The 14,553-nt window shown below is 35.6% G+C and overlaps 1 protein-coding gene across 1 annotated transcript; it reads left to right on the top strand.

Moving 5' to 3' along the window:
- Nucleotides 1–1,035: 1,035 nt before the first annotated feature.
- On the top strand, nt 1,036–13,772 carry LOC132920728 (growth arrest-specific protein 1-like). The gene is made up of 3 exons (XM_060983360.1): nt 1,036–1,449; nt 10,147–10,469; nt 12,533–13,772. Exons 2-3 carry the CDS (start codon nt 10,161–10,163, stop codon nt 13,199–13,201), a joined length of 978 nt encoding a protein of 325 aa, XP_060839343.1. The 5' UTR covers nt 1,036–1,449; nt 10,147–10,160; the 3' UTR covers nt 13,202–13,772.
- The last annotated feature ends 781 nt before the right edge of the window (nt 13,773–14,553 follow it).

The raw sequence follows: 14,553 nt of genomic DNA on the forward strand, positions 1-14,553 counted from the left end.
GTAAAATTAAGATTTTAACTTTTAAGTATTTTATCACATCATTATATTGTACTTAAAGGAGATAATTATTTTTATTTTTCATTCCTTATTTTTAATATAATGTTAAACTATTTATATTTATATGTAAGTTGTAAGTATAATAAAAATGAGTTTAAAAAAATGAATATTATTGATCTGAATCACTGCAGGCATCATGACGTATTTTTAGCGATCATATTAGTATTGAATTTAACCTATTTTAATTATTAATTAATATTATTGTAGAATTACGTGGGTATAATTAATGTTTGTGGGGGAGAGGTCTCCTAGATCAGTAGTCGGCAACCGTTTTAGACTTTCGGGCTTCATTCACTAATTAAAAAGAGTTCGGGGCCGGACAAAAATAAAAATTTTATATTTTTAAATTATTTACTATGAAAAATAAATACTGTCTAAAACTTTAAAATAATGAAATGTATAAAAAAAAATTCGTCATTCTAAAATTTAAAGCCGTATAATTGTTGCTGGTTGCCGACCACTGTCCTAGATCCCTGTAAGTTATATATTTTATATTATAATATATTTAACGACCACCAAATGCGGATAATAGTGGATAATATAGGCGGTCAAGGCGTAGAGAATATATCGCGGTGTGCACGATATGTCGTTCACACGTCATCGTCGCTGTCTGTAAATTTTGACAAATTTGTTGTCGTCGGCGGCGGCGGTGGCGGAATGACAGCCGTGGTGGCATGCCGCGGTGAAATGTAAATACGTCTGTCGCCGAACGGGACAATGAGTATAGGACTCTATGAGCAGGAGAAGGACGTGTGGAGAAGGACGAAGTGTTGGTATTACATCGTTGAGTAGGAACAGCTTGGTGAACGGGGATGAGATTATGAGAAGGATCGAACGCGCAGGATTTTAGTCGTCAACGACTGCGGCGATAGGATGGTAAATCTCGAACGCGATGGGACGACCATGTGGGGAAGGGGCAAACGAACTGGCAGATGTCGGCAGCAGGTACACACACACACGCACATAGTATAAGAAACACACGCACGCACGCACTCGTTCTCCGCGATTCGGTTTTTCGGAGCCAGTCGACAGTCGTCAGCCGTCGACCGTGTGTTTATGTTGTGCGTATCGCATCGAAGTCCACGTCCATCGGAGTACGTTTATCGTGTTTAGTTGATAATAATATCGCACGCCGTTAATCGTTTTACTGGCCGAATATTAATCAAAAATCGCGTCAAAGGTCTCTGCGTACCGAACGAGTATAATTAGTGAAAGTGCGGAATTAAATATTATTATATATTATTATTTTCTCATCACTTGTCATTGTTTTAACATTTTAAATAAAAATAAATTAAAACGCCTATTGAAAAATTAATATACATTTTAAATAAAAAATAAAATCGATTGGAATGATATAATGACAAAACTCTCTCGTTCGATTTGAATATTATTGTGAGTACTCATATATTATTATATACTTTAACCTAATTGATCGTTAATTATTATTATTTATTATTTAATTAACACCAAACAACATGTGTGTCGGGTATTCGGGTGCGTGCATGCGAAGTTACGACACCGCGGGTCGGGTCTGACTCGGAGTAACTACTGATCAGTCTAGTCGTTTGTAAAGGTTTTGTCCTTTTTTCGTTGTGTATAGGAATTAGGTTGTTATTACAACGTTGAACGTGGAGGTACTGATTAATATTAAATCTACTCCGCAAAGCTGACTGCGGGCGACGCGTTCGGGACGTGTTATTTTTAAACGAAATCCTGCAGATGCGAGACGCGCAATGTTTCCGGGGCAATTATATATAATATTGTGGCAGTATGCGTTTTACGGCTGAGCCGGCGGTAGTGTCCCGAAAAAAGAAAAAAAACATTTCCGGTCCGTTGCGGGTTTTGGCGGGCAAATTGTCGATTACGGTGGGAGACTTGAAGTACCTACCTATTTATAATTACCGCCAGACATCTATATTATATTGTATCGAAATAAAATCGTTTGTCGCCAAATCGCGATTAATCTACACAGACGACTCTTTCTTTCCGTCCACATCCAATTTAAACCTATCGGCGATATGACCTGCGTTTCTATATGTTATTAACCGTAGGTAAAGGTACGTATTATGCTTATATTGTATATACATATATAGGTGTATGTGAAACAGCGGCGGGTCTGCCGCGAGGTTGACGGTTTTACGATTCTCGGACCGTACCCGTCCCCCCGACTATCATTATTCCATTATTCAAACGACACTGCGCACACTTCCTTTGAATTCTACAAAATGCATTCCGTATAAGGGGGGTGTATGTATAGATGCAAATACCGAATTTAACGACTCCTCCACCACCCACCCCGTGGTTGTTATTGTTGTGAACACGAAAAATAGATTATGACCGTCATTCTCCGTTGTCGTGGGTACTACGCGTGTACCAGTGGCGAGGTTTAATATTAGATACATAATAATATAAGGTGCATAAGGTACCACGACGGTAGTATAATAAAAACATCGTTTAATGAACCTATTCGAAGAGTGTATAAAATATTTTTATAGCTGCGCGGAGCTCCTCCTAATTGCGTACATTTGTACTGATGTATTATAATATTATACTATTTAGGTTTACCCACTAACAATCGTTTACCGTCAATCACGATAAGTCTATCAGACCAATATTCTAAAAACATTAAAACATTGTAGAGTATAACGTTGCCGCAGACCAACGTGTGTAGATATCGTGTAATCACAACTATAATCGAGTAATTTATTTGATATCGCTAAATATTTTATTGCACGTATCGCGAGGTATCTTTAAATTGTATACGCGCAACGTATAAATCGTATAATAATATCAATATTATAACCATGTCAGACGAAATGCATCTAATGTTTTCAAATACCTAATTATATTGAAGACGACACACTTTAATTAGTATTTTGAATTGAACGTCAAGAAAAAAAGAAAAAACCTACAGTAATTTATTCGGGTTTGAGTTTATCGTGTTTATATTATTATGTATATATAACGAAAGACCATATATTATTCGAAGGTTGGTTTTTTGAAAAATTCTGAAACTTGTTTCTAGTCTAAACGATTTTTGTCGATATGTTATACACAATATATACGTGCTATTACTATATAATATAATATAGTATATATGTATACGAATAATACCTACCTATACCACGACTATAACTGCCTGCCACGGATCTATGATCACTGTAATAATATAATATTATAGAACCTGTTCCGAAGTCCGTCTCGAACTGTGTATAGGCTCGTAGATGTCAAAAACAAAACGATTCCGCATGTATGCACCAAAAACAAATCCCGGCGCCACTGACTTGTGTGATGCCGATTATTTCAAATATTTAAATAATAGACATTTTCTAAGTACATATACATTGCGTACGATTATTCGAATATTGTCAGACCACGCCATTACGAAAAAAATGTTTTTCTCTTCTCACGGTAATTTAATTAAATGTCTACGAGTTGGTACGGAGAGTGTATGAAAATTATAATGTACGCGTTTTGCGTTTATTGTGGAATCGGTGGACTACTACACTTGTTTACGCTTATTAGTTAAACGTTTAAAAATTTAGTAGATAGGTACTTACAATATACGAAACACGCATTGAGCGATTTTCCAGAGTATACGTGATATCTGATAACCATTTGGAATAAGAGATCAGCCTCAAATCCGCCCGATGCGGAAATAATTATTGGCCGGTTTCAAACTCGTATCCATTCCACCGCACTTGTGTATTGTATATGTTATTTTAATATTAGTTTACTATGTAGGTATACCTACCAGTGTAATCAATTTTACGACCCTTCGTGTGGTGTCCACGCTGCAGCAAATGGGTAATAGTTATAATGTTATATTTGGAAATTATAACCAGTCTGAATGAACCGTCGATAAGTACGATGCGTGCAAAACGTATAATTTTTTGTTATTTCGAAAATGGCCGCCGCGAGCGACGAATATATTCTATGGCAAATCATACCTTAAAAAATATAAAGATTTTTTTAATTTTAAAAACAATTACTGATAATCATAGAGAAATGTAAAATAGGATATTTTTAAACGTTAAAAAATAAAATTGAAAAATTCTTTGTATTTCCAAATATAACAGAATCATTCTGTATTATATGTTTAAATATATTATATATTTACATAGGTTTAAAATATTCGCTGCAGTTTTCACTCTCAGCTAGCTGCACATGAAAACATTACAATTCGTTTCCGGTCGGACGTTGCAAAAGTTTGACGTAGAATACCGTCTAGATTTATATTAATATAAATAAAATGCATAATATGTTACCGATAACACACGATCATTGTGTAGAACTAGGTTTGACTATAGTTAATGACGCTGTTTATTTACTAATCGTACTCAATAAAAGCGGAAAAGCGTTACTTTTACTATTAAAACTTTTTATACATCGTAATTACTATATTTTAATATGGACAATATTATATTGCGCGATATTTATTATATAATGTAGTCGACGAGAGCCGATCGAAACATAAAACTGCAGCCGTCGTCGTCGTAAACGATGCTGTTTTTTTTTTCGGGACATGGTTTTTTTTATCCGACGTGATCTTTTCATTCCCCGATCGTTCTTGCCCGCACTCAAAGGCCCCCCCCCCCTCGCCACCCGGTATTGTCCCTCCGCGCGTAATCCGAGACGGATTACCACGCACCGTGTTATACGCATATACTACGTACATTGTGGTTGGGGCTGCCCGGAGGGGTGACAGGTGAAAAGGTCTGACAGTTCTGCACGACCATGGTATATAATATATAAGTACACACATATGGGTATACGACGGTTGAATGCGCGCGCCGTGTTGTGTGCCACCTGTGTACTCTGTGCATTGCAGGTCGTTTCTTTTCTCTCGGACGTTCGGCGGGCGGTTTTTATATTTTTCGCACACAACCCGCGCGCGCGGCTGCAGAGACGTCTTCGTGGGAGAATGGAAGATTATATATATTATATTATAACGACTGTGACGTGACAGCTCCGTCCCTTCCCCTTGTTCACCGCCCTCTTTCTTAGGATTTTTTCCTTTCAGTTGTATTGTTTCTTCGACCGAATCCATCTTTTAGCCCATAAACGTATACACGCTACACGCATATTATAAAATGCGCAGCTCCATTTGTCAAATAATATTTCGCTAAAACGGTGAGCGTGAAATTTATATACGAACTAATATCCGCGAGAACGCAGCGTGTTCGAACGATGTTTTCCATTGTTTCTCAGAGATTTAAATGAAGTCTTTGTACCTATTCATATGACTATAATGTTTATTGTATGGATCCCGTAGTTTTTAATAATTAAAATCACACAAATTGTAATAATGCCAAGACTATTTAAAATATGCTATTAATAAATTTAAAAATTATAATTAAATAATATTTATATCACTAGTAGTAATTATTGTTCTCCAAAGATTGATTTTTAAATATGTAGATAATTTATTTAAATACAAAATGGAAAATACTGACATAAACACTAAAAAAATATTTTTAAATTAAAAGGGAGGTACCTACACAGGATAGTTTTATAATAAATTATATCGAATTAATTCGAATTTTATTTTTATTTCCAAATCATATTTTATTGTTTTTTAGTATAGGATTTGTTTAACGCTTAATATCAAAGGTAATATCAATAAAAGTTATTATATTGTGTAATAAAATCCTGTCATAAAACCGTAAAAACGTTTTTAATATACATAAACAACTTTGACGCCGTTGATCCATTGTATGCAAAATAACACCGTGAGATTTTACCGTATGTATTAATAATATACGTAGGTACAGCAGACTCGATGACATAAATTATGCGGGCTTTGATTTGATTTTGTGAATTTTTAATAGCTAGTTTTATAATCAGAATCCTTTAGACGTCGCCCGTATGGTATATAAGGTTTCCATCTTGTGGGTCGGCGGCGCAGTTTCAATGTAATATTACGAACGAAAAAGACAATTAAAGGATTAAACCGTTTTGATTATTTTCGGATAATAAAAATTCGTTGATAATTTTTTCATCGTAGGTTTTGCGGTACACCGTGAATTAAAAACAACTTAAATCAAGCACATCGTATAATTTTTATATTAAACGGCCCTACGCATGCATAGCCGCATATAGCTGGTGTATATTTTTATGTTATGTTCATAATTTTTTATGTACCCATTGTATATCGTAACAAATATACGTGTGCCTACGTTATTTTATAACGTTTTATGACTGCAAACATTTTGACGAACTTCCGAGTCTCGCACCTCCACTATAAACTATATACAACATTTAAGAGTAATATAGTGTTCATATTATAGCCTATATAGCCGCATATAAGTGCCGTTATAATATTTTTATAATTATTCTACATTCGTGTTTCGCCGAACATTGAAAACCGTCGAGAGAAAGCGATCAGCCGTCATGTAAAAATGACACTCTAATTATTGCGATTACGTCATAATTTATTAATTTGTATACACTAAAATCGCCAATAGGTATAGGTCATGCACGGAATATGTATTTATTCCCGTGTAGAAAACTAGAAAGGGATATTGTCGTGAAAATTCCAACGGGAATGTCGGTCTTTGAGAGAGAAAAGTTTTTCGGGAGAAAAAAATGTTTAGAGAGTTTGGACCCGAAAAACTACGCTGTCCTCTGAATACGAACGGCCGACAGAATTTTTATGGGACGCGTATCGTCTTATGACGAGTTTTCAAACTCGTGTGTATCAACTCGATCGTTGTCATTTGCACAGTTACTAGTTAGGTATAAGTAATAACTAATAAGTATACTATATACTATTAAGCGTGATTCGCATCTCCACCCCGCGGGAATTGCCGGTAACCGTGTGCGATGCGTATTCATAATAATATATGTTATATAAAGTACAATCTATATTATTATACACGAGTAATATCCACAGTATCTATGTATAATATATATATATTTTATACGATAAATACGACGAGTCGGATGCCGAGACGGGTCGCGTGCGCACTGCTGATAGGTACTCGACGGAAAAATAAATTGTGTGTATATTATACGAAAACAAACAAATAATGTGATAATAATAATATTATATATTTAGGTCCGCCCCCGCGCTCGACTGCATAATATTGTACTGGCCGCCGCGGCGTGCGTGATGTTGTGTATTCGATTTCACCGCGCGTGTAGTGTTTGCTCAGTAGTGTATATATATGTAGGTACTATATACACACACACATCACATGCATATAACGCGCGGTAGTTCCCTTATATATACACACTACTGTCCTACGTGTGTGCACAAGTCAAACAAATTAAACGGATATAATATAATACGCATACACACGTGCATTATATATATATATATTAATATACGTAATAACGTCATGATTTGGTAAGATAAATCCTCATCCTCTCGTCCGTTCACTCCTCGAATATAATATAATATTTCAGCCCTCGTCCAGCTGCCGATGCCTATATATATATATAAATAATATAGGATATTGTATAAATAATAAATATGTACACACACGGCTCACGACAATAATAATAATAATTCAGGTAGCAGTCGACGAGAAACGGGATGCGCGACACGCACTGCACAATGGCGTCTGGCAGACAATACGTGAATAATAAAACTCGCGCGCGTCCATCTCGCACGTATTCCTACACGAATGCGTAGTAGTGTATCTATAGAAATGCGCGCGCGCGCGCGGGTTGGCATGCAGCACAATGGCTATCAATTTTTCGTCGAAGAAGACGAAATTAAATTGTACACGCATTTTTATTTTATTATTATAACGGACGTAAAGTTATTGTCGCGTAGTAAGGTGGTGCCGTTTCGGAGAATGTAAAAATTTTAGATTTTTAGGAGGGAGGGTAGAAGGTCTTTTATTCGGTGCCATTGTATTGAGCGTCCAATATAATCGAGTAATAATAAAAGAGCTTTATCAAAAAAAAAAGAAAATTGTTTTATTTAGGAAAGAGTATAATACAATAATATCATGAGTGTATTTTACCTTATTCAGTTCGACCGAATCTGCTGTAAAATGTTCTGCTTCATTATGGTCCATATAATTTGTTTGACTACTTGTAATTAAATAATTAATTTCAATTAGAGAGTATCTCCACACAATTTCTTAAAATAATCTAATTGGTTGGTCGAGATTTCCGGAGACTAGAGAAATTGAAGCATCGCGATTTACGGATTAAACTGGAGTGCTGGAGTCAATAACAAAGTGGCAGATTGGCCATTGTACTCGTACGAACGAATTTAAAAATCGAGAAAAAAATATTTAATTGTATATATTATATTATTATACATTATATTGAAGTTGCCAGCTTCAGATTTATGTTCATGATGGAAAATCCATCTTGGCCAATCGCATGCCGATTTCATAACATAATTATATTTACGACCGTGTATATATTATAAAATATGTTGTGTATCTGTAGTCGATGTTTTGTAATTAATGCGCGCGAGTTTCGATTTACGATCGATTTGACATTGATTGCCGTCGTGCGCAGCGTCGATGAGAGCGCGGTTGGCATTTTTATCGATTTCGTGAATTTTTTTCATTCGTTCGACGATGAAACCGATTTCGGACTGTCTTTTTTTCTCGTGTGTGTTGCGAGACTGAACTAACAAACCGCCTAATATAGAGCGTATACATATACTTCGTCTGTATAATAAAATAATAACGTTTTCGTGACTTACGTGTGCGCCTTGGCCGGCCGTGCGGTAGGTAAACTAAACGAACGTTCCGAAGTCGTTTAGTTTCTTTTCTTTTCCGTATGTGACAAATGTTTACATTTGGTATCGCTTAATACTGTTTTTGTACTAGAAATTTTTGAAATTGAACAACATATCGATGATCATTATCCAGTATATTATGAGGCTTACAACTCCGTACGTTCCGAATAGCCTAAATATCACGGGTTACCAATTAATATTTTTGAAGGGCTACTCCAGGAATTTAGGAAGTTTTCGTGGCCTATCAAAACATTAAGTACATGTTAATCCAAAACGAATTAAGGCAAAATTTTTAAAAATCAAATTAGAATAATGAAAACCTTTTTTAGTTCTCCGTCAAAAAAAAAAATATAATAATTTTAAAAATAAATTTTCTCCCTGCGGGCTGGATTAAGTTCATTATGTGGGCCACTATTTGATGACTCTGGGCATATACACTCGCGTAGATAGATACTAATAAAAGACCTAATAAAAAAAAATAATAGTCTGTTTTTTTAAATAAGTCGGCTAAATCCTATAATCCTACTAATCCTATATTGCCTGACCACATACGTGATGCATATAACTTTTAACACGGTTACATTGGTTAGGATATTAATTATTTACGTTGTAAGAAGCTGGTTATTAATATAGGTCTTGGGTCGTCTTAATTCGTATGTGTCGTGCGCCGACTATAAAACAGTCGATGCAGCATAAAATAAATGAGACGTCTCAAATTCGATATGAACGAACAATATTTTTAACTGAAATTGTATAGATATAATAGGTGGTATCAATGGCATAATATATATATATATACCTTTATTCTCACCTTTAAGTTTGGTAATAATTCATTTCACTCTAATATTTAAGCTTATAACACAAAATTTGTCTTACTGGACAAACATTTGCATGTTATACATTTGTAAGACAAAGACAACACATGTGGCTTTGACGTCTTCAAGTATATAGCACCTTGTTAAATATTTTTTCTCGTCAATATTTATATCGTACCTGCACAATCTCTATTCGTTTTACGCAAATTTTTTCACGAACATTATACAGACAGTGTTATAAACATTTCGATAAGATTTATTCTTAGCTACTACAGCGGTATTTATAAATATTGCAAACGTACCTATAAAATAAGTAGGTATTTTTCCGAGCAGCGATTTAAAACGTTTTATTATCTGCCCGCGCAATGAAGAAAAATGTATTCACCTTATTCGACACCCTTATGCTTATAAACGTTCATTTTAATCGCACCACCGATATAAAAAAAAAAAATGCAATTCAGTAATAATAATGTCTAAAAATAAAGTGCAATGCTACTGCACCTAACTCTAATACACATTATACAGGCATTTTACTGATCATTTACGATTCGTTTATGTGCGCAGGAACATTGGTGAAGATGACAACCAACGTCATTACCACCATTTCGATGGTCGCTTTGCTGCTGTCGGGCATGGTGTCGTTGGCACTGTGCAACGGGGAAAGACTAGCGGATAACAGCGCCGTGGCCGTGGCCGACAATCAGCAGGTGATGTGCGAAGACGTACGAATCAAGTGTGCGATGGGCTTGGGCTGTTCGTCGGCGTTAACACATTACTTCGCCAAGTGCGATAGGATCCTCCAGACGGACTCGACCACGTGCCCCGAATCGTGTCTGTACGCGCTAGTCGCACTCACATCCACCGAGGACGGCAAGCGGATGATGGACGTGAGTATACACTATACATTAATCTTTCTGCAGTTTCATATAATTTAAATATATCAATGAATAATAATGACGAAACATTTTTTTTCACGTTATACTATAAATATTTGAAAAAAAGTTATAATTTGTATGAGCAAATAATAAAAGTGTTTAACTTTTTTTTTGTCAATTTTGCACTACATCATACTATAGTAATACGCAAAACATAAAATATTTGCACAAGATATTGCAGTGTTGGAAAACATATTTTGATGGTATTTATTTCTTTCTATACGAAGTACTTATCAAAAACTTCACGAAAATCCATTGATTCACTATTCCAATTATTATGTAACAAGCGATAATGCTGCACGTGTAGCCAATAACATTTTCAAATATTGTACCAATATTTTTCACGTATTATGGTCAAAATCGAAGTGCTTATATTGTGTTACAATATCGTCTTCGTTTAAGCCACTGCAGCGTATTTGTCTCGGACCTGACGCAAAAATAATATACGCTTTTGAGCGAATATCGTGTGGGTAGATTTGATATTTTATGCGTACTGTCGTCACGGGAACAACGCTAAAATACGACATTGTATTTTTTCTTATACACCATATATGTGGTCATATATATATACATACATACGAAACTACGCGGTGTTCGTTAAAGTCACCGGTGAAGTCTTATTTATTTTAAAGCCGTATTGGTATATTATTATAGTTGTTTGTTCATGCTGTACCTACTACGTGTTTGCGTTCCGGCGTACGCATCGCGATAAAAAAAAATAAACACGCGAATAATTTAACGTCAACCGGGATTCAGATGTTTTCGAAACAGAAATTTTAATTGGGCGAGAGAAAAAAAAATAGTTCAATGAAATTGTATTGTCGAGTTCGTAATTGCGGGGTACGAAACCCGTCGCCGCGATTCTCGTGAAATATGTTTGAAAACTCAATTAAAAAAAAAAAGTAAGCGCACCGCCACATTATAGTATGCGCGCTTTTAGCCTCTGGGGTCGATTATCTTCGAGAGGGGGTATGATTTATGGCGATTAACACACCCGTTAATATACATTATTGTATATATTATATTATATGTTTATATGTGCTGCAGCGGTATATATCGACAATTTAGAAGCGTAAAAATTCTACAGAAAAAAAATCTGCTTAAACATTCCACCGAACTCTGTAATATGTATATCTAATACACATTATGATTATATGTTTTGTTTTCATGAGTATAACTTTAGTAAAAAAAATCGATAATTTCATAAAATAGCATTTATAACTTTAATAAATAGCACTGTCGTCACAATATAGACATAATTATGTTTTACATAATAAATTATTACTCTTTAGGAGTATAATACAATTTTAGCTTAAGTTTAAAGAACTGTGAAACAAATGTGACCTCGTTATAATTCCAAACGTACATGATATTACAAACAGGTCAATTTAGCGAGTGCATGGATGACTACAATAGCTATATGGTAGTGTAAAAATGATATAAATTAAAAAGCCATCAGTTCTGCTCGTAATATATTGTAATATTACATATAACCATAACCTCATTGACTCACGACATTGTATTGAACATACCAGTAGTGTATTCGGAAGGGGGAGGATGATATTTATATAAGCTATCAGGTAATTATTAAAAAATATTTTGAAAACCAATGATACTTTATCTACCTTATTCCGTTTAAAGATTTAATAAATACTTATAATGGCATTTTTCGAATAAAAAAAAGTTTCCAAAATAAATTACATTTTTCGTTGGGGGGGGGGGATTTCATGATTTTTATTTGGAAAAATATTAAAACCAATATCCACAAAATAGTTTTTTTCATAAAAATTAGATACTTGTATTTAATGATGATAATAAAGTCTGCCAGAAAATAATTATTTCGAGCAAATCGAGAAAATTTTTTTTGACTTATTGATAAAGTGTTTACCATTATTGTCACATATATACATGCAGCATGAATAAGCCGTGACTCACGAATATCTCTAGCAATACATTACTATATTGAAATATATAACACAGTTGTATAATATTATATAAAATACGGATTTTTACAGTGCAAGTGCCGAGATCGCTACTGCGAGGAGATGAAGGCCCGGGCGGAAATATGTCGTCCGTTTGTGTTGGAGGCGTCCAAGAACGAGACAGTGGTGCCGTGCGAGTTGGCCCATTGGGTGTGCATGGTGGATCCGGTGTGCACGGCGGCACTGGGCTATTATCAGACGTACTGCAGGCGGATGCTGGTTGGCGTAGCGTGCACGGAGCGGTGCCTCAATTCGGTGGAAATACTGCGGCGACAGGAGAAGGCGGCTAAGATGAATCGGTGCCGGTGCACCGGAAGATCGGCGGTCGAGTGTTTGCGCAACAAGGAGCGTATGGTCAGGTTGTGTTACGGTGGCGAGGCGGATCCGCGACTCCAACAAGAGGGTTCTAGCGGCGGCGGCAATGGCAGCGGCAACAAATCCGGTGGCCGGAAGAACCGGAGGAAGCACCGGCCTAGAATGTTCGACCTGGACCCGGACCGAGCCGAGGTGGAAATGATGATGGCCAATGCGGATTACCAGCCGGACGTCCGGAACAGGTACAACGCTTCGGACGACGTCGGTAGCGACGACGAAGAAGTAGACGAGGAAGAAGATGAAGACGAAGGGTCAGGGTCTGCGACCGGCTTACTACCGGGAGCGATGTTAGTGGCGGCTGCGTCCGCTTACTTAGTCACACGATGATCGTCACTTGCAGCGGATCGAGCGTACGCGTGCGGGTACGTGCATTTATTTTTCGGCCGGCCGAAATGCGCTTTTTCCGTTTTTGTTATGTATAATTTTCTCATTATTTTTCGTGTTTTTTTTCTATCATTATTATTTATTCCTAAAACGGATCGACTGAAGCGTACAATTCGTGAGTGCGTTCTTAATCGGACACTCGGGGTTTCACATTTTTTTTTTTGTGGGGGTTGAGGGGTTCTTTTCTTGGATTTAAAAAAATAGGGAGTGAGACGGCGTTAGAACGGCGTTTGTTAACTAATCTATTTACTATTCAGGCTTTGCCAGACTGAAATCAAATCGTTTAACCGGAAACCGAATAAGCTCATCGAGTAGGACCCATTCCTACGACACTATACATGCAGCGCGTGCTGCAATGTCGTGTTATAGAATTGTATTTTTCTTGTTCGAAAATTATTATTATCAGTTCGCATCTTTTATTTATTTATGTTTTTTCGTTCCCGATAACGCGTTCATCAAACTCTATAAAAGGATTGTGATTAAAGACTTTTACTATATAGGTACATATATTTATATTACATATAATTTCAGGAGATTATATTGTGTGCATAATATTATGTTAATATTATAATCGCTTTACATTCAGCTGTAACACAGTCATGCAGCGTTTGTATGATATTATTGTAATTTGTACATATATATTATATATATATAAATATAACAATAATATAATATGTTAAAAAAATATATTTTTTAGTCTGTGTGTATTATATTATCGATCGATCACTATTTGGTACAAAGTCGTTTTATGTATAGTTTAATTGCCATATATTATGTTTTATGTGTATTGTTTATTTTTTTTTACTTTACGCTCCATCGTCTGTTATTATTATATATGTAATTAGACATTGTGTAAAAAAAAATTATTTTTATTTAGTCAAAGAAAAAAAAATGATTACCAAAAAAAAAATGGCGTTTATTTTATGTCTTTTCTCCAATCGATCTTGATCCGACAATCCTTCTATGCAGCAGTATTGACAATATTATAGTATGATTTTATACGTTTTGAAAATGGACGAGATACAGCTGCGAAAATTGTTGAGTTTAAATCATCGTCGTCGTGTTACAATGTTGCTATATCTATTGCACGATAATAAATTCAATTATCACGTGAAATAAATGACAAGTGAGCTCCTGTTTTTATTTACAACGCGTTGTATAATGGGTTTCCTCATTTTCGACCCTGAGCCGGTCGTAAAGACCGAAGACGCCACGAAAACGATAATTTTATAATAATATATAATTGAAAACGACGATATGTCCAACACGATAACCACTGGTACTCCCCCGCGGGT

The sequence above is a fragment of the Rhopalosiphum padi genome, chromosome 2 (assembly GCF_020882245.1).
Source record: "Rhopalosiphum padi isolate XX-2018 chromosome 2, ASM2088224v1, whole genome shotgun sequence".
Classification (NCBI taxonomy): Eukaryota; Metazoa; Arthropoda; class Insecta; order Hemiptera; family Aphididae; genus Rhopalosiphum; species Rhopalosiphum padi.

Excerpts from the sequence above, each read along its gene's own strand:
- LOC132920728 (XM_060983360.1), top strand. The coding sequence starts at position 10,161 with ATGACAACCAACGTCATTACCACCATTTCGATGGTCGCTTTGCTGCTG. Across the intron at positions 10,470-12,532 it reads ACGGCAAGCGGATGATGGAC|TGCAAGTGCCGAGATCGCTA; the intron begins GTGAGTATACAC and ends GGATTTTTACAG.